Genomic DNA, 26,656 nt, shown 5'->3' with positions numbered 1-26,656 from the left:
TATCCCGCTTCGGGGCGAGATTCCTGCCTCCCCATTAATTACTCTTCCATTACAGTGGGTGGACTCCTTCAAATATCTGGGTATTTGGGTGTCTAATGATCCCCGGAAATTCACCTCCCTTAACATCACACCTCAAATAACGTTCCTTCGTGATAGAGTGAAGACCTGGGGGAAGCTACCTTTGACGGTCACAGGGAGAGTCAATTTGATAAAAATGGTTTTCCAGCCCAAACTTCTATATATTTTACAGCAGTCCCCTGTTTATATCCCTCAGAAGATCTTCAAACAAATAGATGGTTTACTTTCCTCTTTGATTTGGGCTAGTAAGCGGGCACGCCTGAGACTTGATACCCTGACCAGGACACGAGAATTGGGGGGTTTGGCTCTTCCCAACTTCCGGTTTTACTATTACGCGGCGCAGCTGACGTATATCTGGGAATGGGTTAACGATCTTGATACCTCTGCCTTGCACTCACTGATGCTGTTACAAGATTACCCTGGTGGTTCCCCACTACAACTACTCCTTTGCGGCAGCATCAAAATGTCTGCACTGCCACTTATAAAACAATCCATTTTGATATGGAAATTGGTGCACTCTGTGATGCAAGGTCACGGTATTGATCCGGACACCCCATTAGATAATATTTATGGTCTGCCGGAACTGTGTCAGCTTCAAGTCCGGGAGGTCTGGGGGAGGTGGGGAGTGTGCTCTTTGGGCCATTTGTATAATGATGGGACGCTTAAGTCATTTCAGCAACTTCAACAAGAGTATAATGTCCCTCAAGGGTTTTTCTTTCGGTTCCTCCAGCTGCGACATGCTCTGGCCGCCCAATTTACAGATGGCCCGCCAATCCTCGCTGACTCCCCGGTCAAATCAATGTTGCAGACACTAGAATCAGGACACTTAGTTTCTAGGATATATGGCCGTATACTCCAGATGCACCATACTGACCCTCTTGTCTCTCTTAGGATTAAGTGGGAGTCAGATGTCGGGTTGTCAGACGATATATGGAGGGATGCTTTGGGGTCCCATCGGATCTCAACTTCTTCCGTTAGATACCAGCAAATACAATTATATATATTGCATAGGGTATATATGACCCCAGTGAGGCTGGCACATATTGGGGGATCTCATAATTCGAAGTGCCCTAAATGTGGAAGCCTGGGGGCTGACTTTTGGCATCTGCTTTGGTCATGCCCTGCGATGTCGATGTTTTGGAAAGAGGTCATACATGTCGTAATTGATACAGGTATTCCCTCTCCCGTATTTACGCCTGTAGCATGTGTATTGTTGGTTATGGATGAAGAGGCTTTAGATCCACCCAGCAGACGTTATGTCATTAATTTATGTGCTCTGGCCAAGGTTTGCATAGCTAGGCTGTGGTTGGCTGGGGAGGCCCCGATTCTTAGGGCATGGGTCTCCTTGGTTAATGAAACTATTGCGCATGAAAAATTTGTGTTCCTGGCTAGGAATGCGGAAAAAAGATTCTTTACGATATGGGGAAAGATATTTTAAGGATAAATAAGGCCCGGATTTGTACTTTTTTACTTTTTTCTTCCTTTTGGGAGATGTGGATGTGGGTAGCCCGTAGCCAGCCAGGTTGTATTGTGTTGTGTTGTGTTGTGGTATATTATGTTATCTCTGCTATGCCTCTGCTTATTTTATAAGTGGTATGCTGGGACCGCTTTGCTCCTGCTCACCGGTGCGCTGTTAATGTATAGTTTTGTTTGAATTCTCACCTGCCTGCTGCACTAGGTTTATTTTTTATTTTTTGTATGCAGCTGTATGTATGTTGTTATTACTGTGTGTGTGTTTTTGTTGCTTTTAGCTATTGTGTAAGTTGTTCTAACAAAATTAGAATTTTTTTTAATAAAAATGTATTGAATTTAAAAAGAAAAAAAAAAAAACTTTAAAAGATTCCAGTGCGCCGTAGGCGGCACAAAGGGAGGCTGGATGTGCAGAACCCCCTTCAGAAAAGTCTGAACCTCAGGGAGGGAAGCCAACTGTTTCTGGAAGAAAATGGATAGGGCAGAAATCAGGACCTTTACGGATCCCAACCTCAGGCCCATATCCACACCTGCTTGTAGGAAGAGGAGAAACCGTCCCAGTTGAAATTCCACCATAGGAAACTTCTTGGACTCACACCAAAAAAACATTTTTTTCCAAATACGATGGTAATGTTTAGACATTACGCCTTTCCTAGCCTTTATCAGGGTAGGAATAACCTTGTTCGGAATACCCTTCCTAGCTAATATCTGGCGTTCAACCTCCATGCCGTCAAACGTAGCCATGGTAAGTCTTGATAAGCGAACGGCCACTGCTGCAGCAGGTCCTCCCGAAGAGGAAGAGGCCTCGGCTCTTCTAACAGTAGATCCAGAAGATCCGCGTACCAAGCCCTACTTGGCCAGTCCGGAGCAATGAGGATTGCCTGAACTTTTGTTCTCCTTATGAGTTTTAGAACTCTTGGAATGAGTGGAAGTGGAGGAAACACGTACACCGACTGGAACACCCATGGAGTCACTAGGGCGCCCACCGCCCATGGCTTGTGGGTCCCTCGACCTGGAACAATACCGCAGAAGCTTCTTGTTGAGACGAGAGGCCATCATGTCTATTTGAGGTACACCCCAAAGATCTGTTACCTCCGCGAACACCTCCGGATGGAGTCCCGACTCCCCTGGATGGAGATCGTGTCTGCTGAGGAAGCCCGCTTCCCAGTTGTCTACTCCCGGAATAAAGATTGCTGACAGCGCCAACACGTGTTTTTCCGCCAAGAGGATGATTGTTACCTCTGACATTGCAGCTCTGCTCTTCGTTCTGCCCTGTCGGTTTATGTAAGCCACCGTCGTTACATTGTCCGACTGCACTTGAATGGCTCAATCTTGCAGAAGATGGGCTGCTTGGAGGAGACCGTTGTAGACGGCTCTTAGTTCCAGAATGTTTATTGGCAGGCTGGAGACTGCGCCCCAGCCCTGGAGACTTGCATCCGTAGTTAGAAGGACCCAGTCCTGAATCCCGAACCTGCGGCCCTCCAGAAGGTGAGGTAGTTGCGGCCACCAGAGGAGTGAAATCCTGGCTTTTGGCGACAGACGTATTCTCTGGTGCATGTGTAGATGAGATCCCGACCACTTGTCTAGGAGATCCAGTTGGAAGGGCCGAGCATGAAACCTCCCGTACTGCAGAGCCTCGTAAGAGGCCAACATCCTCCCCAGAAGGCGAATGCACTGATGGACCAAAACCCGGGCCGGCTTCAGTACATCCCGGACCATTGTTTGTATCACCAACGCTTTCTCCTCCAGAAGAAACACCCTCTGCACTTCTATGTTGAGGATCATTCCCAGAAAAGACAACCTCCTGGTCGGCTCCAAATGTGACTTTGGAAGATTCAGGATCCAAACGTGTTCCCTGAGCAGACAAGTCGTGAGAACAATGGACTGCAACAGCTTCTCTTTAGATGATGCCTTTATGAGCATATCATCCAGATACGGGATTATATTCACCCCCTGTCTGTGGAGGAGAACCATCATCTCCGCCATCACCTTGGTGACCACCCTCGGTGCCGTGGAGAGGCCGAATGGCAGTGCCTGGAACTGAAAATGACTGTCTAACAGTGCGAATTGGAGAAAAGCCTGATGCGGCGGCCAAATCGGAATGTGGAGGTACGCATCCTTGATATCGAGGGATACCAGGAATTCCCCCTCCTCCAGACCCGATATCGCCGCCTCAGGTACTCCATTTTGAACTCCCTCAGAAAGGGGTTTAGTGATTTTAAGTTCAGAATGGTCCTGACTGAACCATCCGGTTTTGGTACTACAAAAAGGTTCGAATAGTAACCTCTGTTTTGCAGATGAGGTGGAACTGGTACAATGACCTGTGACTCTCCCAACTTTTCAATGGCTTCCAGTAGGACAGCCCTGTCTGCCAGCAAAACTGACAAGACTGATTTGAAAAATCGGTGAGGCGGGAGATTGTTAGGATCTCCTGCTCTGTGCTGCCACGTCGCCATGGCAACCGGGAGGCAAGTGTTAGCGAAGTAACCTGAGCGCAGCTGATACTCCGGTCCGGGTTTTTACTGTGTAGTGGTTACAGGCTCTGTGCACGGCACGGAATCCGGCGCTGGTTTTGTGCTCACAGTCTGTGAGGTCTGATTGGGGCGTGGACAGCACCTGCTATATAAACCATCCTCTCAGGCTAGGCAAATGCTGCTGAATCTTTGTTTGTTAGTCAGTTCCAGAGAGTTAGCTAGTACTGTGTGACTTTGTATTTACTTGTTGCTTACTGCGAATAGGCCTTGGGATTCGGTACTTCATTCTGCCAATCCGGACCTAGCAGTAAGACTGGAGTCAGTTGTTTGACCTGCTGGGGTTCTTTTGCTATTCTGTGAACCCAGCAGGTTTGCGGCTGTACTCTCAGACCTGCTTGCTTAATCCTCCCTCACTGTGCAGGGCGTCCAGGTGTCAGTTTAGTGGCAGTAAGCTGAACCTGTGCCCTGCAAGTGGGGGTTAGGATTGTGGATACTCTCCTTGTGTCTATATTTCTATCTCTGACTAAGGAGTTTATTCCCACACCCGTTGGTAACCCTTTGGGTTTTTTTCTGTTGCTCTTAGCAACATCATTTTAGGTGCTCCACATGTTAAATCACTACACATCGCTTCATTGTCCGCTCTATTCCATCTGAGCATTCCTGACACTAGGGAGACACCCAATTCCTGAGCCTTTGGGCTTCTCCGTTCACTTTGTGTTTATTAGTTATTCCATCACCTCCTGTGTATCTTATGTTATACTGTCTGTGAGTTCGTTTGCTTCGCTTCCCTCTCTGTTCATACACCAGTATACTCCTGTTAGCACTGGTGTGCGTAACAGAGATCTTGAAACTCCAGCCTGTACGCCTCGGACACAATATCCTGTACCCAGGGATCCAGAACGGACGACACCCAGACGTGGCTGAATTGTCTGAGCCTCGCTCCCACTGGCCCTACCTCCAGGCCGCGCGGTCCACCGTCATGCTGAGGACTTTGACGTACCTGAAGTGGGCTTCTGTTCCTGGGAACCTGCAGCAGCACGTTTCTTGTATTTTGCCTGACCCCCTCTAAAGAAGGTGTTAGACGGCTTGGTCTTTCTTGATTTGACAGCCCAAAAGGACTGTGACATAGCTGCAGAAAAGGGTTTCTTCGTAGCAGGCGCAGCTGAGGGAAGAAAAGGTGACTTACACGCGGTTGCCGTGGAAATCCACGCATCCCCAAAGAGAGCCTGACCTGTGTAGGGTAGGTTGTCCACACTTCTCCTGGATTCCGCGTTGGCAGACCACTGGCGCAGCCATCGAACCCAGGACTTTCATGGATTCCACCATAAATCCTGCAGAATCCTGAATGTTACGTAAAAATAATTCAACGTCACTTTTATCCAATGTATTTGAATCTTCAAGTAACGTGCCTGACCACTTTACTATAGCTTTAGAAATCCACGCACAGGTAATAGTAGGACGTAATATCGCCCCTGAAGCCGTGTATATGGATTTGAGCGTAGTGTCAATTTTGCGATCAGCCGGTTCTTTTCACGCGGTAGATCCTGGAACAGGTAAAACCACCTTTTTAGACAGTCTGGAGAGAGACGCGGGTTTTCCCATTTTTTTCCTATCCTCCTCAGGAAAGGGAAAAGCAAACAGAACCTTTCTAAGGATCTGAATTTTTTTCTCCGGGTTTTCCCAGGATTTCTCAAATATAGCGTTTAATTCCTTAAACGCAGGGAAGGTTAGCGAGGTTTTCTTATAGTCAGTGAAGAAAACTTCCTCAACCTGCTCAGGTGTTGTATCTGCAATATTCAACACATCTCTAATGGCCTCAATCATCAACTGCACCCCCCCCCCCCCCCCCCCCTTCTACAACCCCCTGGTCCCGTACAAGGCAGCTGGAGCTGATCTGGAGGGACAGCTCTCCCTGTCAGCGCTTCTGCAGGCAGGAAAATGGCGCTGAACGCTGCTGGGTCCGCTCTGAGGAGAAGCTCCACTCCCTTTCATGGCACTGCTTCCCGCTCTTCTGAAGATTATACTGGCCAGTGATCCTGGGACCCTGACAGGCTTGCTGGACAGTATAGGGTTTAGGTGCTGGCTCAGGGTACCCCTCACAGCGCAGCACCATGTACCGCTGAGCCCCGGAGCCCAGTTAGTACTGCGCTCCCTACCCTGTTGTCGCCATCATCACAACGGCTCCCTGCTTGTCAGGGGGGCCGGTGACTAACTCGCCACTGAACTTCTGGCTCTGTAAGGGGGTGGCGGCATGCTGCTGGGGTGAGCGATCCCCTGTGGCGGTGAACGTTTGATCCCCTCAGGAGCTCAGTGTCCTGTCAGAGGAGATAGTGGCTCAGACCCCGAAGGACGGACACTACTCCCCCCCCTTAGTACCTCGAAGCAGGGAGGTTGTTGCCAAACTCTAACAAAAATAATAAAACTAAAAGAACTCCTATGGAGCTCCGCTAGCTGTGACCGGCTCTTCCGGGCACATTTTTTAAACTGAGTCTGGTAGGAGGGGCATAGAAGGAGGAGCCAGCCCACACTCTCAAACTCTTAAAGTGCCAACGGCTCATAGTGGACCAGTCTATACCCCATGGTACTAATGTGGACCCCAGCATCCTCTAGGACGCAAGAGAAATGTATATACAAAAGTTTTCTCAGTGTTTCAATTGTTGAGACCCATTTTAAATTTCTTACGAGATGGTATAGGTGTGCAAGAGTTTTCTGTAAAATGTTCCCAATCCTATCTAAATCATGTCGGCATTGTGTTTGGGTCATCCAAATGTGGTAGGATTACCCCAAGATACACAAGTTCTAGGATATGGTTATCTGGATCACCAGGGATGTGGTTGGGGAGTGGATGCCATCTGACCCTGAATTCTGGCTGCTACCAAATTTCTAAATACAAGAAATTTGTACTCAAACATTTTAAATTATAAGCAAAATCTGATTGGTTACTATGGCAAGATCTCCACTTCTATAAACCCAGACTTTAGTAAATAAACTCCCAGAAGTTCATTGATACATGGTTTGCCTGGTTAGAATACAAAGAATCTGCTGAGTATAGGGTTTGTCTGTAGATGTGAGACAATTTGGTTTTGATCTACTACAATCCTCCTATATCCAAGTGATGACCCTTTAGATGGAATTTTACCACCCTCATACACATTATATTCTGAACCACCCTGCCCCTTGTTGGTGCTTATTTGTTTTATTAATAATAAATAAGAATTTACTTACCGATAATTCTATTTCTCATAGTCCGTAGAGGATGCTGGGGACTCCGAAAGGACCATGGGGAATAGCGGCTCCGCAGGAGACTGGGCACAAAAGTAAAAGCTTTAGGACTACCTGGTGTGCACTGGCTCCTCCCCCTATGACCCTCCTCCAAGCCTCAGTTAGGATACTGTGCCCGGACGAGCGTACACAATAAGGAAGGATTTTGAATCCCGGGTAAGACTCATACCAGCCACACCAATCACACCGTACAACTTGTGATTTGAACCCAGTTAACAGCATGATAACAGAGGAGCCTCCGAAAAGATGGCTCACAACAATAATAACCCGATTTTTGTAACAATAACTATGTACAAGTATTGCAGACAATCCGCACTTGGGATGGGCGCCCAGCATCCACTACGGACTATGAGAAATAGAATTATCGGTAAGTAAATTCTTATTTTCTCTAACGTCCTAGTGGATGCTGGGGACTCCGAAAGGACCATGGGGATTATACCAAAGCTCCCAAACGGGCGGGAGAGTGCGGATGACTCTGCAGCACCGAATGAGAGAACTCCAGGTCCTCCTCAGCCAGGGTATCAAATTTGTAGAATTTTGCAAACGTATTTGCCCCTGACCAAGTAGCTGCTCGGCAAAGTTGTAAAGCCGAGACCCCTCGGGCAGCCGCCCAAGATGAGCCCACTTTCCGTATGGAATGGGCTTTTACAGATTTTGGCTGTGGCAGGCCTGCCACAGAATGTGCAAGCTGAATTGTACTACAAATCCAACGAGCAATCGTCTGCTTAGAAGCAGGAGCACCCAGCTTGTTGGGTGCATACAGGATAAACAGCGAGTCAGATTTTCTGACTCCAGCCGTCCTGGAAACATATATTTTCAGGGCCCTGACTACGTCCAGCAACTTGGAATCCTCCAAGTCCCTAGTAGCCGCAGGCACCACAATAGGCTGGTTTAAGTGAAATGCTGAAACCACCTTAGGGAGAAATTGAGGACGAGTCCTCAATTCTGCCCTGTCCGTATGAAAAATTAGGTAAGGGCTTTTATAGGATAAAGCCGCCAATTCTGATACACGCCTGGCTGAAGCCAGGGCTAACAGCATTACCACTTTCCATGTGAGATATTTTAAGTCCACAGTGGTGAGTGGTTCAAACCAATGTGATTTTAGGAATCCCAAAACTACATTGGGATCCCAAGGTGCCACTGGAGGCACAAAAGGAGGCTGTATATGCAGTACCCCCTTGACAAACGTCTGAACTTCAGGAACTGAAGCTAGTTCTTTTTGGAAGAATATTGACAGGGCCGAAATTTGAACCTTAATGGACCCTAATTTGAGGCCCATAGACAGTCCTGTTTGCAGGAAATGCAGGAATCGACCCAGTTGAAATTCCTCTGTAGGGGCCTTCCTGGCCTCACACCACGCAACATATTTACGCCAAATACGGTGATAATGTTGCACAGTTACATCCTTCCTGGCTTTGATCAGGGTAGGGATGACTTCATCTGGAATGCCTTTTTCCTTCAGAATCCGGCGTTCAACCGCCATGCCGTCAAACGCAGCCGCGGTAAGTCTTGGAACAGACATGGTCCCTGCTGGAGCAGGTCCTTTCTTAGAGGTAGAGGCCACGGGTCTTCCGTGAGCATCTCTTGAATTTCCGGGTACCAAGTCCTTCTTGGCCAATCCGGAGCCACGAGTATAGTCTTTACACCTCTCCTTCTTATGATTCTCAGTACCTTGGGTATGAGAGGCAGAGGAGGGAACACATATACTGACTGGTACACCCACGGTGTTACCAGAGCGTCCACAGCTATTGCCTGAGGGTCCCTTGACCTGGCGCAATATCTGTCCAGTTTTTTGTTGAGGCGGGACGCCATCATGTCCACCTTTGGTTTTTCCCAACGGTTCACAATCATGTGGAAGACTTCTGGGTGAAGTCCCCACTCCCCCGGGTGAAGATCGTGTCTGCTGAGGAAGTCTGCTTCCCAGTTGTCCACTCCCGGAATGAACACTGCTGACAGTGCTATCACATGATTTTCCGCCCAGCGAAGAATCCTTGCAACTTCCGTCATTGCCCTCCTGCTTCTTGTGCCGCCCTGTCTGTTTACGTGGGCGACTGCCGTGATGTTGTCCGACTGGATCAACACCGGCTGACCCTGAAGCAGAGGCCTTGCCTGACTTAGGGCATTGTAAATGGCCCTTAGTTCCAGGATATTTATGTGAAGTGACGTTTCCATGCTTAACCACAAGCCCTGGAAATTTTTTCCCTGTGTGACTGCTCCCCAGCCTCTCCGGCTAGCATCCGTGGTCACCAGGACCCAATCCTGAATGCCGAATCTGCGGCCCTCTAGGAGATGAGCACTCTGTAACCACCACAGGAGAGACACCCTTGTCCTTGGAGACAGGGTTATCCGCTGATGCATTTGAAGATGCGATCCGGACCATTTGTCCAGCAGATCCCACTGAAAAGTTCTTGCGTGGAATCTGCCGAATGGAATCGCTTCGTAAGAAGCCACCATCTTTCCCAGGACCCTTGTGCATTGATGCACTGACACTTGGCCTGGTCTTAGGAGGTTCCTGACTAGGTCGGATAACTCCCTGGCTTTCTCCTCCGGGAGAAACACCTTTTTCTGTACTGTGTACAGAATCATCCCTAGGAACAGCAGACGTGTCGTCGGAATCAGCTGCGATTTTGGAATATTTAGAATCCATCCGTGCTGTCGTAGTACTACTTGAGATAGTGCTACTCCGACCTCTAACTGTTCTCTGGACCTTGCCCTTATCAGGAGATCGTCCAAGTAAGGGATAATTAAGACGCCTTTTCTTCGAAGAAGAATCATCATTTCGGCCATTACCTTGGTAAAGACCCGGGGTGCCGTGGACAATCCAAACGGCAGCGTCTGAAACTGATAGTGACAGTTCTGTACCACAAACCTGAGGTACCCTTGGTGAGAAGGGCAAATTGGGACATGGAGGTAAGCATCCTTGATGTCCAGAAACACCATATAGTCCCCTTCTTCCAGGTTCGCTATCACTGCTCTGAGTGACTCCATCTTGAACTTGAACCTTTTTATGTAAGTGTTCAAGGATTTCAGATTTAAAATGGGTCTCACCGAGCCGTCCGGCTTCGGCACCACAAACAGCGTGGAATAATACCCCTTTCCCTGTTGTAGGAGGGGTACCTTGATTATCACCTGCTGGGAATACAGCTTGTGAATGGCTTCCAATACCGCCTCCCTGTCGGGGGTAGACGTTGGTAAAGCAGACTTCAGGAACCGGCGAGGGGGAGACGTCTCGAATTCCAATTTGTACCCCTGAGATACTACCTGCAGGATCCAGGGGTCCACTTGCGAGTGAGCCCACTGCGCGCTGAAATTCTTGAGACGGGCCCCCACCGTGCCTGAGTCCGCTTGTAAGGCCCCAGCGTCATGCTGAGGACTTGGCAGAAGCGGGGGAGGGCTTCTGTTCGTGGGAAGAGGCTGTCTGCTGCAGTCTTTTTCCCCTTCCTCTGCCCCGGGGCAGATATGAGTGGCCTTTTGCCCGCTTGCCCTTATGTGGACGAAAGGACTGAGCCTGAAAAGACGGTATCTTTTTCTGCTGAGAGGTGACCTGGGGTAAAAAGGTGGATTTCCCAGCCGTTGCCGTGGCCACCAGGTCAGATAGACCGACCCCAAATAACTCCTCCCCTTTATACGGCAATACTTCCATATGCCGTTTGGAATCCGCATCACCTGACCACTGTCGCGTCCATAACCCTCTTCTGGCAGAAATGGACATCGCACTTACTCTTGATGCCAGAGTGCAAATATCCCTCTGTGCATCACGCATATATAGAAATGCATCCTTTAAATGCTCTATAGTCAATAATATATTGTCCCTGTCCAGGGTATCAATATTTTCAGTCAGGGAATCCGACCAAGCCACCCCAGCACTGCACATCCAGGCTGAGGCTATTGCTGGTCGCAGTAGAATACCAGTATGTGTGTATATACTTTTTAGGATATTTTCCAGCTTCCTATCAGCTGGTTCCTTGAGGGCGGCCGTATCAGGAGACGGTAACGACACTTGTTTTGATAAGCGTGTGAGCGCCTTATCTACCCTAGGGGGTGTTTCCCAACGTGCCCTAACCTCTGGCGGGAAAGGGTATAATGCCAATAATTTTTTAGAAATTAGCAGTTTTTTATCGGGGGAAACCCACGCTTCATCACACACCTCATTTAATTCATCTGATTCAGGAAAAACTACGGGTAGTTTTTTCACACCCCACATAATACCCTTTTTTGTGGTACTTGTAGTATCAGAAATGTTCAAAACCTCCTTCATTGCCGTGATCATGTAACGTGTGGCCCTACTGGAAAATACGTTTGTTTCCTCACCGTCGACACTGGAGTCAGTGTCCGTGTCAGTGTCTGTATCGACCTGAGGTAACGGGCGTTTTATAGCCCCTGACGGTGTTTGAGACGCCTGTATAGGTATTAACTGATTTGCCGGCTGTCTCATGTCGTCAACAGTCTTTTGTAAAGTGCTGACACTATCACGTAATTCTTTCCATAAGACCATCCAGTCAGGTGTCGACTCCCTAGGGGGTGACATCACTAACACAGGCAATTGCTCCGCCTCCACACCATTTTCCTCCTCATACATGTCGACACAACGTACCGACACACAGCACACACACAGGGAATGCTCTGATAGAGGATAGGACCCCACTAGCCCTTTGGGGAGACAGAGGGAGAGTTTGCCAGCACACACCAGAGCGCTATATATATATATATATATATATAGGGATAACCTTATATAAGTGTTTTTCCCTGATATAGCTGCTGTATATATTTATCTGCCAAATTAGTGCCCCCCCTCTCTTGTTTTACCCTGTTTCTGTAGTGCAGGACTGCAGGGGAGAGTCAGGGAGCCTTCCTCCAACGGAGCTGTGAGGAAAAAATGGCGCCAGTGTGCTGAGGAGATAGGCTCCGCCCCCTTCTCGGCGGCCTTTCTCCCGCTTTTTTATGGAAAAATTGGCAGGGGTTAAATGCATCCATATAGCCCAGGAGCTATATGTGATGTATTTTTTGCCAAAAAAGGTATTTTTATTGCGTCTCAGGGCGCCCCCCCCAGTGCCCTGCACCCTCAGTGACCGGAGTGTGAAGTGTGCTGAGAGCAATGGCGCACAGCTGCGGTGCTGTGCGCTACCTTATTGAAGACAGGACGTCTTCTGCCGCCGATTTTCCGGACCTCTTCAGTCTTCTGGCTCTGTAAGGGGGCCGGCGGCGCGGCTCTGGGACCCATCCATGGCTGGGCCTGTGTTTGTCCCTCTGGAGCTAATGTCCAGTAGCCTAAGAAGCCCAATCCACTCTGCACGCAGGTGAGTTCGCTTCTTCTCCCCTTAGTCCCTCGGTGCAGTGAGCCTGTTGCCAGCAGGTCTCACTGAAAATAAAAAACCTACTTTAAACTTTTACTCTAAGCAGCTCAGGAGAGCCCCTTAGTATGCACCCTTCTCGTTCGGGCACAAAAATCTAACTGAGGCTTGGAGGAGGGTCATAGGGGGAGGAGCCAGTGCACACTAGGTAGTCCTAAAGCTTTTACTTTTGTGCCCAGTCTCCTGCGGAGCCGCTATTCCCCATGGTCCTTTCGGAGTCCCCAGCATCCACTAGGACGTTAGAGAAATAATAATTATTATTATTATTACTACTATTATTATAACTATTATTATGTTGAAAAATGCACTCACATTATAATTATAATTATACTTGTAGATTATTTTATTGCTTCTGTGTAATTGTGACTGCCAATAAAAAAAAACTAATTGTTTAATAGGTGTAATAAATCTCGGCTGTGTTCCAGAACAGAGATCTTAGTTACAGAATATACTGCATGTGGTGTGATCGAACAGTAAGCCCCATAAAAGTGCTAAAACAAATTTCCATCCTGCCCACTTTTAAAGTGGCCTTAACAAAGAGAATGGAGGGGGTTGGCAAGGAGGACTGCTTAAAAAAAGAAAATGACTTTAGTGATTGTTAGATCTTGGGGCCCACTCTTTCTACTGATAAATCAAGACCCACTTCTTCACCAAACCCACCAAATCTCATCCTAACCCTCTGTTCCATGCTCTCTATGTACCTCATCTGTGTCACCCCTGTCTGTCTACCCATCCCCTTTAGATTGTAAGCTCTCACGAGCAGGGCCCTCTTCCCTCATGTGCTCATCCTTTTCTTACTTTAATAATCTTCAACTGCACCAAATCCAACAGTCTTCTGCCACCTGATACTTATTCCAGTGTCATCTGCTGATGTAGCTATGTTTATTTACCCTGTACTTGTCCTATACTGTCATCAAGTGTAAGTTGCTGTTTTCCGTTTTTATTTATTTTTGTATTCTGTAATTGGGTGCTGCGGAACCCTTGTGGTGCCATATAAATAAAGGATAATAAATAAGAATTTACTTACCGATAATTCTATTTCTCATAGTCCGTAGTGGATGCTGGGAACTCCGTAAGGACCATGGGGAATAGCGGCTCCGCAGGAGACTGGGCACAAAAAGTAAAAGCTTTAGACTAGCTGGTGTGCACTGGCTCCTCCCCCTATGACCCTCCTCCAAGCCTCAGTTAAGATACTGTGCCCGGACGAGCGTACATAATAAGGAAGGATCTTGAATCCCGGGTAAGACTCATACCAGCCACACCAATCACACCGTACAACTCGTGATCTGAACCCAGTTAACAGTATGATAACCGTAGGAGACTCTGAAAAGATGGCTTCCAACAATAAACAACCCGATTTGTTTGTAACAATAACTATATACAAGTATTGCAGACAATCCGCACTTGGGATGGGCGCCCAGCATCCACTACGGACTATGAGAAATAGAATTATCGGTAAGTAACTTCTTATTTTTTCTGACGTCCTAGTGGATGCTGGGAACTCCGTAAGGACCATGGGGATTATACCAAAGCTCCCAAACGGGCGGGAGAGTGCGGATGACTCTGCAGCACCGAATGAGAGAACTCCAGGTCCTCCTCAGCCAGGGTATCAAATTTGTAGAATTTAGCAAACGTGTTTGCCCCTGACCAAGTAGCTGCTCGGCAAAGTTGTAAAGCCGAGACCCCTCGGGCAGCCGCCCAAGATGAGCCCACCTTCCTTGTGGAATGGGCTTTTACAGATTTTGGCTGTGGCAGGCCTGCCACAGAATGTGCAAGTTGAATTGTACTACAAATCCAACGAGCAATCGTCTGCTTAGAAGCAGGAGCACCCAGCTTGTTGGGTGCATACAGTATAAACAGCGAGTCAGATTTTCTGACTCCAGCCGTCCTGGAAACATATATTTTCAGGGCCCTGACTACGTCCAGCAACTTGGAGTCCTCCAAGTCCCTAGTAGCCACAGGTACCACAATAGGTTGATTCATGTGAAACGCTGAAACCACCTTAGGGAGAAATTGAGGACAAGTCCTCAATTCCGCCCTATCCGAATGAAATATCAGGTAAGGGCTTTTATAGGATAAAGCCGCCAATTCTGATACGCGCCTGGCTGAAGCCAGGGCCAACAGCATTACCACTTTCCATGTGAGATATTTCAAATCCACTGTGGCAAGTGGTTCAAACCAATGTGATTTTCGGAACCCTAAAACTACATTGAGATCCCAAGGTGCCACTGGAGGCACAAAAGGAGGCTGTATATGCAGTACCCCTTTGACAAACGTCTGAACTTCAGGCACTGAAGCCAGTTCTTTCTGGAAGAAGATCGACAGGGCCGAAATTTGAACCTTAATGGATCCTAATTTTAGGCCCATAGACAATCCTGCTTGCAGGAAATGTAGGAAACGACCCAGTTGAAATTCCTCCGTAGGGGCCTTCTTGGCCTCACACCACGCAACATATTTTCGCCAAATGCGATGATAATGTTTTGCAGTTACATCCTTCCTGGCCTTGATCAGGGTAGGGATGACTTCATCTGGAATGCCTTTTTCCTTCAGGTTCCGGCGTTCAACCGCCATGCCGTCAAACGCAGCCGCGGTAAGTCTTGGAACAGACAAGGTCCCTGCTGGAGCAGGTCCTTCCTTAGAGGTAGAGGCCACGGGTCCTCCGTGAGCATCTCTTGCAGCTCCGGGTACCAAGTTCTTCTTGGCCAATCCGGAGCCACGAGTATCGTTCTTACTCCTCTCCTTCTTATGATTCTCAGTACTATTGGTATGAGAGGAAGAGGAGGGAACACATATACCGACTGGAACACCCACGGAGTTACCAGAGCGTCCACCGCTATTGCCTGAGGGTCCCTTGACCTGGCGCAATATCTGTCCAGTTTCTTGTTGAGACGGGACGCCATCATGTCCACCTTTGGTTTTTCCCAACGGTTTACAATCACTTGGAAGACTTCTGGATGAAGTCCCCACTCTCCCGGGTGGAGGTCGTGTCTGCTGAGGAAGTCTGCTTCCCAGTTGTCCACTCCCGGAATGAACACTGCTGACAGTGCTATCACATGATTTTCCGCCCAGCGGAGAATCCTTGCAGCTTCTGCCATTGCCCTCCTGCTTCTTGTGCCGCCCTGTCTGTTTACGTGGGCGACAGCCGTGATGTTGTCCGACTGGATCAATACGGTTGACCCTGAAGCAGAGGCCTTGCTTGACTTAGGGCATTGTAAATGGCCCTTAGCTCTAGGATATTTATGTGAAGAGACGTTTCCATGCTTGACCACAAGCCCTGGAAATTTCTTCCCTGTGTGACTGCTCCCCAGCCTCTCAGGCTGGCATCCGTGGTTACCAGCATCCAATCCTGAATGCCGAATCTGCGGCCCTCTAGAAGATGAGCCTTCTGTAACCACCACAGGAGAGATACCCTTGTCCTTGGAGATAGGGTTATCCGCTGATGCATCTGAAGATGCGATCCGGACCATTTGTCCAGCAGATCCCACTGAAAAGTTCTTGCATGGAATCTTCCGAATGGAATCGCTTCGTAAGAAGCCACCATTTTTCCCAGGACTCTCGTGCACTGATGCACTGACACTTGTCCTGGTTTTAGGAGGTTCCTGACTAGCTCGGATAACTCCCTGGCCTTCTCCTCCGGGAGAAACACCTTTTTCTGGACTGTGTCCAGAATCATCCCTAGGAACAGGAGACGTGTTGTTGGAATCAGCTGTGATTTTGGGATATTTAGAATCCACCCGTGCTGACGTAGCACAACCTGAGATAGTGCTACTCCGACCTCTAACTGTTCCCTGGACCTTGCCCTTATCAGGAGATCGTCCAAGTAAGGGATAATTAATACGCCTTTTCTTCGAAGAAGAATCATCATTTCGGCCATTACCTTGGTAAAGACCCGTGGTGCCGTGGACAATCCAAACGGCAGCGTCTGAAACTGATAATGACAGTTTTGTATCACAAACCTGAGGTACCCTTGGTGAGAAGGGTAGATTGGGACATGGAGATAAGCATCCTTGATGTCTAGAGATACCATATAGTCCCCTTCTTCCAGGTTCGCTATCACTGCTCTGAGTGACTCCATCTTGAATTTGAACCTTTTTATGTAAGTGTTCAAAGATTTTAGATTTAAAATTGGTCTCACCGAGCCGTCCGGCTTCGGTACCACAAACAGCGTGGAATAATACCCCTTTCCCTGTTGTAGGAGGGGTACCTTGATTATCACCTGCTGGGAATACAGCTTGTGAATAGCTTCCAATACTGCCTCCCTGTCGGAGGGAGACGTTGGTAGAGCAGACTTCAGGAACCGGCGAGGGGGAGACGTCTCGAATTCCAATTTGTACCCCTGTGATACTACCTGCAGGATCCAGGGGTCCACTTGCGAGTGAGCCCACTGCGCGCTGAAATTCTTGAGACGGCCCCCCACCGTGCCCGAGTCTGCTTGCAGAGCCCCAGCGTCATGCTGAGGACTTGGCAGAAGCGGGGGAGGGCTTCTGCTCCTGGGAAGAGGCTGCATGGTGCAGTCTTTTTCCCCTTCCTCTGCCCCGGGGCAGGAACGAGCGGCCTTTTTCCCTCTTGCCCTTATAGGGACGAAAGGACTGGGTTTGAAAAGACGGTGTCTTTTTCTGCTGAGAGGTGACCTGGGGTAAAAAGGTGGATTTTCCAGCTGTTGCTGTGGCCACCAGGTCCGATAGACCGACCCCAAATAACTCCTCCCCTTTATACGGCAATACTTCCATATGTCGTTTGGAATCCGCATCACCTGACCACTGTCGCGTCCATAACGTTCTTCTGGCAGAAATGGACATCGCACTCACTCTAGATGCCAGGGTGCAAATATCCCTCTGTGCATCTCGCATATATAGTAATGCATCCTTTAAATGCTCTATAGTTAATAATATACTGTCCCTATCCAGGGTATCAATATTTTCAGTCAGGGAATCCGACCAAGCCACTCCAGCGCTGCACATCCAGGCTGAGGCGATCGCTGGTCGCAGTATAACACCGGTATGTGTGTATATACCTTTTAAGATATTTTCCAGCCTTCTATCAGCTGGTTCCTTGAGAGCGGCCGTATCAGGAGACGGTAACGCCACTTGTTTTGATAAGCGTGTGAGCGCCTTATCTACCCTAGGGGGTGTTTCCCAACGTGCCCTAACCTCTGGCGGGAAAGGGTATAGTGCCAATAATTTATTAGAAATCAGCAGTTTTTTATCGGGGGAAACCCACGCTTTATCACACACCTCATTTAATTCATCTGACTCAGGAAAAACCACTGGTAGTTTTTTCACACCCCACATAATACCCTTTTTTGTGGTACTTGTAGTGTCAGAAATGTTCAATGCCTCCTTCATTGCCGTGATCATGTAACGTGTGGCCCTACTGGACATTACGTTTGTCTCGTCACCGTCGACACTGGATTCAGTATCCGTGTCAGGGTCTGTGTCGACCATCTGAGGTAACGGGCGTTTTAGCGCCCCTGACGGTGTCTGAGACGCCTGAACAGGCACTAATTGATTTGTCGGCTGTCTCATGTCGTCAACAGTTTTTTGCAAAGTGCTGACATTGTCACGTAATTCTTTAATTACTACCATCCAGTCAGGTGTCGACTCCCTAGGGGGTGACATCACTAACACAGGCAATTGCTCTGCTTCCACATCATTTTCCTCCTCATACATGTCGACACAATCGTACCGACACCCAGCACACACACAGGGAATGCTCTGATAGAGGACAGGACCCCACTAGCCCTTTGGGGAGACAGAGGGAGAGTTTGCCAGCACACACCAGAGCGCTATATATATACAGGGATAACCTTATATAAGTGTTACTCCCTGTTATAGCTGCTGTATTTATATATTAGCTGCCAATAGTGCCCCCCTCTCTGTTTTACCCTGTTTCTGTAGTGCAGGACTGCAGGGGAGAGTCAGGGAGCCGTCCTTCCAGCGGAGCTGTGAAAGAAAATGGCGCTTGTGTGCTGAGGAGAAAGGCTCCGCCCCCTTCACGGCGGCCTTTTCTCCCGCTTTTTTCAGGAAACTGGCAGGGGATAAATGCATCCATATAGCCCAGGAGCTATATGTGATGCATATTTTTTTAGCCATATAAGGTTTTTATATCGTTTTTATTGCGTCTCAGGGCGCTCCCCCCCAGCGCCCTGCACCCTTAGTGACCGGAGTGTGAAGTGTGCCGAGAGCAATGGCGCACAGCTGCAGTGCTGTGCGCTACCTTATTTGAAGACAGGAACGTCTTCTGCCGCCGCTTTCTCCGGACCTCTTCGCTCTTCTGGCTCTGTAAGGGGGCCGGCGGCGCGGCTCCGGGACCCATCCAGGCTGAACCTGTGATCGTCCCTCTGGAGCTAATGTCCAGTAGCCAAGAAGCCCAATCCACTCTGCAGTCAGGTGAGTTCGCTTCTTCTCCCCTTAGTCCCACGATGCAGTGAGCCTGTTGCCAGCAGGACTCACTGAAAATAAAAAACCTATTTAAACTTTTACTTCTAAGCAGCTCAGGAGAGCCACCTAGCTTGCACCCTTCTCTTTCGGGCACAAAAATCTAACTGAGGCTTGGAGGAGGGTCATAGGGGGAGGAGCCAGTGCACACCAGCTAGTCTAAAGCTTTTACTTTTTGTGCCCAGTCTCCTGCGGAGCCGCTATTCCCCATGGTCCTTACGGAGTTCCCAGCATCCACTAGGACGTCAGAGAAATAATATTATTATTCTTATTCTTCTTCTTCTTCTTATTATTATTATTATTATTATTATTATTATTATTATTAATAATAAATTGTCCTGACTCCCTTGCCTTCCACTGGCAGTGTGCTATGTTTCTGCCTTTATTTCCATTTCATTTTAAGGACATGTTCTGCATATGTATTTCTGTATAGTCATTTGCTATACTTGATTTATACAAGAAGCACTGTGACTTTCTATTTATAATTTATACACAATTTAATAACTAGTCTTCTTTGCTGATTAATGTGCAAGACATGCTAGCTTTTTTTTATTTTTTTTATTTATAAACCCTGTTGGTGGTAGACCTGGGTGTGTGATGAGTGTTCGATATAATTTGGGAGGATCTGAATCATATTTACAAGGTGGTTTCATTTTAATTCACCTCTTCATGCACACATGTTGGGTATGCTCAGGTGGGTTATGTTGTGACAAATGAAAAAGCACCATGTTTAGAAGAAGGAAACAATGGGACAGATGTGTTAAGCCAGGAGAAGGGATAAAGAAGTGATAAGCGCAAGGTGATAACGCACCAGCCAGTCATTCCGAATTTTAAAAATGACAGTTAGGGGCTGATTGGCTGGTGCGTCATTACCTTGCGTTTATCACTTCTTAATCCCTTCTCCAGGTTAAAACATCCCCAATGAACCTAGAGGGACGCATCAGAAAATATACAGTTCTGTACCTCTATCGTAGTTCAGGCGGTTACTGGAAGGGTTTTCCACCTTATCGTCTATAGCTACAGTGGCGATGGTGTGCATCTTGCTCTCAGGGTCAGCTTCACCTCCTGCAGCCTTGCTTGAGGATCTCTCTACTTTCTCCTACAGGGAGCATTACATAGTTTACTCATCATGGCAGCATAATATCCACTTTCCTTCCATATTCTAGGATATCTCCAAATATTGCCACCTATCATTTACACAAACATAGAACCAAATTTTACCTTAATGCTGGGCATACACATATAGATAAAATGCCTGTTGGGCCGATAAGCGTTTTACATGGCAGCCTCAAACTCTGCAGATATCCAGGACATACACGGAGATCTCACACAGTGTATTGGCCGTAATATCGGCACTCTGCCCCCAGGCAGGAGACATTTTCCCGTTCCGTCCCATGTAAAGGAACAGGGGAAATATCAGTCAGCTTACAAAATATTGCGACGGACATGCTGGACGATATAGCATGGCAGACCTATCAGATAGGCCAGATAATCGTAGCCTGTTTGCCCAGCATTAAACTAAAGCACTATGGCCCAAACGATTAACTATTTAGCTTTATTTTTAGTTGTGGGAGCTGTAGTCCTGTTTCCTGTATATTCAAATATTGCGGTAAACAGAATAAGGATAGTTAGCCAAATCTTTATGGAAATCCATTGTGTTCAGCGGAATCCCCAGCAAAATATTAGGATTTGTTAGATTCCTTCTTGCAATATTACACTGTACAGCACATTACCCGTTGCTGCTTCTTCTCCTCTGCTAAAACGAACATTGGCCCTCATTCAGACATGTACGCAAACCGTTAATAATTAAACAAAATAAAGCAAAGATTGTGGTGCAACAAATGTTAAATGGACAGAGAGGCTTGTACCTTGCCAGGCACAGTACCCGTGCACTGCAAAAAATTACAATTTACAGGGCAAGATGATTGAAATAAAGTGGGGGGTAAACTGGTGCCCTTATAAAGTCTATGGGGGGTATTCAATTGTTTGAAAAATCAGTTGGGTGTCTGTTTTTTCCTGTGTATTAGATTGTTTTTTCCTATCTAATACACAGGAAAAAACAGACACCCAACTGACTTTTCAAACAATTGAATTCCACCCTTTGTGTCGACTCTGCCAAAGTACAGTTTGAGTCTCCCAAATCCAAAATGCTTGGGACTAGAAGCACTTGGAGTTTAGATTTTTTTCCATATTTTGGAATACAGGTTGAGTATCCCTTATCCAAAATGCTTGGGACCAGAGGTATTTTGGATATCGGATTTTTCCGTATTTTGGAATAATTGCATACCATAATGAGATATCATGGTGATGGGACCTAAATCTAAGCACAGAATGCATTTATGTTTCATATACACCTTATACACACAGCCTGAAGGTTATTTTTGCCAATATTTTTTATAACTTTGTGTATTAAACAAAGTGTGTGTACATTCACACAATTCATTTATGTTTCATATACACCTTATACACACAGCCTGAAGGTCATTTAATACAATATTTTTAATAACTTTGTGTATTAAACAAAGTTTGTGTACCTTGGGCCATCAAAAAACAAAGGTTTCACTATCTCACTCTCACACAAAAAAGTCCGTATTTCGGAATATTCCGTATTTCAGAATATTTGGATATGGGATACTCAACCTGTATTTACACAACAAAAAGAGATATCTTGGGGATTGGAGCCAAGTCTAAACACGAAATGCATTTGTTTCATATACACGCAGCCAGAAGGTAATTTTATACAATATTTTTAAAACTTTGTGCATGAAACCAAGTTTGTGTACATAGAACTATCGGAGAGCAAAGGTGTCAATATCTCGGTCGCTCTCAAAAAAAAAAAAAATTTGGAATTTCAGATTTTCGGAAATGGGACTTGTACTTCAAGCATTAATCCAGCTCTGCGCAAGTATCTACAGAGCAATGACATGCAGATTCTGCGTGACAATCACATTATATTCTCTGTATCTCACCTTGTCCGCTAGCTGAAGTTTCTTAATGCTCTCAGTATACTCATACTTCTGATCTGCCAGTTGTTTCGTACACTGTTGGCTAATGTGAACATCACACGGTTAGTGGGTTCTCTAAAACACAGAGTAACAATGTCACTAATGCAGTTAATTGATTGTGTTCCAACCTCTCTTCCTTTAGTGCTTTCTGAAGCAGGGTGTAATTGTTCTTGTACTCATGCAGCTGGTCCTCCTGTCGCACAAACTCTTGATGTAGCTCATGTAACTGTTCTGTGAAAACAGCAGCAGACTATGAAGAAGAAGGAGGTTCGAAGAGGAGGACAGCTACTTCCTGGACATTCACAGAATACGTGGCCACTGAACCATAGGTTCCCAGAAAATAACTTATGTACTTGACAACGTCTTCTTGCTGTTAACCATTTACTTAACATTATTACAAATTTTGGCCCAAACATTATATAACATATCTAAACGTGCATACACACTGTGAACATCGCTGGCAGGAATATAGCTCAGTGCATACACACTGAACATCGCTGGCAGGAATATAGCTCAGTGCATACACACTGAACATCGCTGACAGGAATATAGCTCAGTGCATACACACTGTGAACATCGCTGGCAGGAATATAGCTCAGTGCATACACACTGAACATCGCTGGCAGGAATATAGCTCAGTGCATACACACTGAACATCGCTGGCAGGAATATACCTCAGTGCATACACACTGAACATCGCTGGCAAGAATATACCTCAGTGCATACACACTGAACATCGCTGACAGGAATATAGCTAAGTGCATACACACTGAACATCGCTGGCAAGAATATACCTCAGTGCATACACACTGAACATCGCTGGCAGGAATATAGCTCAGTGCATACACACTGAACATCGCTGACAGGAATATAGCTAAGTGCATACACACTGTGAACATCGCTGGCAGGAATATAGCTCAGTGCATACACACTGAACATCGCTGGCAGGAATATAGCTCAGTGCATACACACTGTGAACATCGCTGGCAGGAATATAGCTCAGTGCATACACACTGAACATCGCTGGCAGGAATATAGCTCAGTGCATACACACTGAACATCGCTGGCAAGAATATACCTCAGTGCATACACACTGTGAACATCGCTGGCAGGAATATAGCTCAGTGCATACACACTGAACATCGCTGACAGGAATATAGCTAAGTGCATACACACTGTGAACATCGCTGGCAGGAATATAAGCTCAGTGCATATACACTGAACATCGCTGGCAGGAATATAGCTCAGTGCATACACACTGTGAACATCGCTGGCAGGAATATAAGCTCAGTGCATACACACTGAACATCGCTGACAGGAATATAGCTCAGTGCATACACACTGAACATCGCTGGCAGGAATATAGCTCAGTGCATACACACTGAACATCGCTGGCAGGAATATAGCTCAGTGCATACACACTGAACATCGCTGGCAGGAATATAGCTCAGTGCATACACACTGAACATCGCTGGCAGGAATATAGCTCAGTGCATACACACTGAACATCGCTGGCAAGAATATACCTCAGTGCATACACACTGTGAACATCGCTGGCAGGAATATAGCTCAGTGCATACACACTGAACATCGCTGACAGGAATATAGCTAAGTGAATACACACTGTGAACATCGCTGGCAGGAATATAAGCTCAGTGCATATACACTGAACATCGCTGGCAGGAATATAGCTCAGTGCATACACACTGTGAACATCGCTGGCAGGAATATAAGCTCAGTGCATACACACTGAACATCGCTGGCAGGAATATAGCTCAGTGCATACACACTGAACATCGCTGGCAGGAATATAGCTCAGTGCATACACACTGTGAACATCGCTGGCAGGAATATAGCTCAGTGCATATACACTGAACATCGCTGACAGGAATATAGCTAAGTGCATACACACTGTGAACATCGCTGGCAGGAATATAAGCTCAGTGCATATACACTGAACATCGCTGGCAGGAATATAGCTCAGTGCATACACACTGTGAACATCGCTGGCAGGAATATAGCTCAGTGCATACACACTGAACATCGCTAGCAGGAATATAAGCTCAGTGCATACACACTGAACATCGCTGGCAGGAATATACCTCAGTGCATACACACTGTGAACATCGCTGGCAGGAATATAAGCTCAGTGCATATACACTGAACATCGCTGGCTGGAATATAGCTCAGTGCATACACACTGAACATCGCTGGTAAGAATATACCTCAGTGCATACACACTGAACATCGCTGACAGGAATATAGCTAAGTGCATACACACTGTGAACATCGCTGGCAGGAATATAGCTAAGTGCATACACACTGAACATCGCTGGTAAGAATATACCTCAGTGCATACACACTGAACATCGCTGGCAGGAATATAGCTCAGTGCATACACACTGTGAACATCGCTGGCAGGAATATAAGCTCAGTGCATATACACTGAACATCGCTGGCAGGAATATAAGCTCAGTGCATACACACTGAACATCGCTGGCAGGAATATAAGCTCAGTGCATATACACTGAACATCGCTGGCAGGAATATAAGCTCAGTGCATACACACTGTGAACATCGCTGGCAGGAATATAGCTCAGTGCATGCACACTGAACATCGCTAGCAGAAATATAAGCTCAGTGCATACACACTGAACATCGCTGGCAGGAATATAGCTCAGTGCATACACACTGTGAACATACTTGGCAGGAATATAGCTCAGTGCATACACACTGAACATCGCTGACAGGAATATAGCTAAGTGAATACACACTGTGAACATCGCTGGCAGGAATATAAGCTCAGTGCATATACACTGAACATCGCTGGCAGGAATATAGCTCAGTGCATACACACTGTGAACATCGCTGGCAGGAATATAAGCTCAGTGCATACACACTGAACATCGCTGGCAGGAATATAGCTCAGTGCATACACACTGAACATCGCTGGCAGGAATATAGCTCAGTGCATACACACTGAACATCGCTGGCAGGAATATAGCTCAGTGCATGCACACTGAACATCGCTGGCAGGAATATAGCTCAGTGCATACACACTGTGAACATCGCTGGCAGGAATATAGCTCAGTGCATATACACTGAACATCGCTGGCAGGAATATAGCTCAGTGCATACACACTGTGAACATCGCTGGCAGGAATATAGCTCAGTGCATACACACTGTGAACATTGCTGGCAGGAATATAGCTCAGTGCATACACACTGAACATCGCTGACAGGAATATAGCTAAGTGCATACACACTGTGAACATCGCTGGCAGGAATATAAGCTCAGTGCATATACACTGAACATCGCTGGCAGGAATATAGCTCAGTGCATACACACTGAACATCGCTATCAGGAATATAAGCTCAGTGCATACACACTGAACATCGCTGGCAGGAATATAGCTCAGTGCATACACACTGAACATCGCTGGCAGGAATATACCTCAGTGCATACACACTGAACATCGCTGGCAGGAATATACCTCAGTGCATACACACTGAACATCGCTGACAGGAATATAGCTCAGTGCATACACACTGAACATCGCTGGCAAGAATATACCTCAGTGCATACACACTGAACATCGCTGGCAGGAATATAGCTCAGTGCATACACACTGAACATCGCTGACAGGAATATAGCTAAGTGCATACACACTGTGAACATCGCTGGCAGGAATATAAGCTCAGTGCATATACACTGAACATCGCTGGCAGGAATATAGCTCAGTGCATACACACTGAACATCGCTGGCAAGAATATAGCTCAGTGCATACACACACTGAACATCGCTGGCAGGAATATACCTCAGTGCATACACACTGTGAACATCGCTGGCAGGAATATAGCTCAGTGCATACACACTGAACATCGCTGACAGGAATATAGCTAAGTGCATACACACTGTGAACATCGCTGGCAGGAATATAAGCTCAGTGCATACACACTGTGAACATCGCTGGCAGGAATATAAGTTCAGTGCATACACACTGAACATCCCTAGCAGGAATATAAGCTCAGTGCATACACACTGAACATCGCTGGCAGGAATATAAGTTCAGTGCATACACACTGAACATCGCTGGCAGGAATATAAGCTCAGTGCATACACACTGAACATCGCTGGCAGGAATATAAGTTCAGTGCATACACACTGAACATCCCTAGCAGGAATATAAGCTCAGTGCATACACACTGAACATCCCTAGCAGGAATATAAGCTCAGTGCATACACACTGAACATCAATGGCAGGAATATAGCTCAGTGCATACACACTGTGAACATCGCTGGCAGGAATATAGCTCAGTGCATACACACTGAGCGATGTTCACGGGGGTGAACCACTTTCCACAGTAGGAGACTGTGGAAAGTGGTTCACTCAGCCGGTAAAACTGACCGATGGACGGCAGCGGCCAGCGATGATGCGGGAGCGCACATCAGCGCTCACCGCTCGGCCATACACACTAGGAGGATTTGAGCTCAAAGTAGCTGAAAACACCAACATTTAGCTACTTTGAGCTCAAAATCTTCTAGTGTGTATGCACC

At 46.9% G+C, this 26,656-nt stretch overlaps 1 protein-coding gene across 2 annotated transcripts in view; it reads right to left on the bottom strand.

The window, feature by feature from the left end:
* Positions 1 to 26,656, bottom strand: part of GOLM2 (golgi membrane protein 2) — a 119,523-nt gene that overhangs the window by 38,003 nt on the left and 54,864 nt on the right. For both annotated transcript variants that reach the window (XM_063925485.1, XM_063925484.1), the window contains exons 3-5: positions 22,226 to 22,328; positions 22,062 to 22,140; positions 20,056 to 20,191 (exon numbers count right to left, since the gene is read on the bottom strand). In XM_063925485.1, coding sequence (XP_063781555.1) covers positions 20,056 to 20,191; positions 22,062 to 22,140; positions 22,226 to 22,328 — 318 coding nt within the window. The remainder of the gene's footprint in view (positions 1 to 20,055; positions 20,192 to 22,061; positions 22,141 to 22,225; positions 22,329 to 26,656) is intronic.

The sequence above is a fragment of the Pseudophryne corroboree genome, chromosome 6, assembly GCF_028390025.1.
Source record: "Pseudophryne corroboree isolate aPseCor3 chromosome 6, aPseCor3.hap2, whole genome shotgun sequence".
NCBI lineage: Eukaryota > Metazoa > Chordata > Amphibia > Anura > Myobatrachidae > Pseudophryne > Pseudophryne corroboree.
The sequence above is the reverse complement of the archived record's forward strand: the minus strand, read 5'-3'. Positions and strand labels throughout refer to the sequence as shown.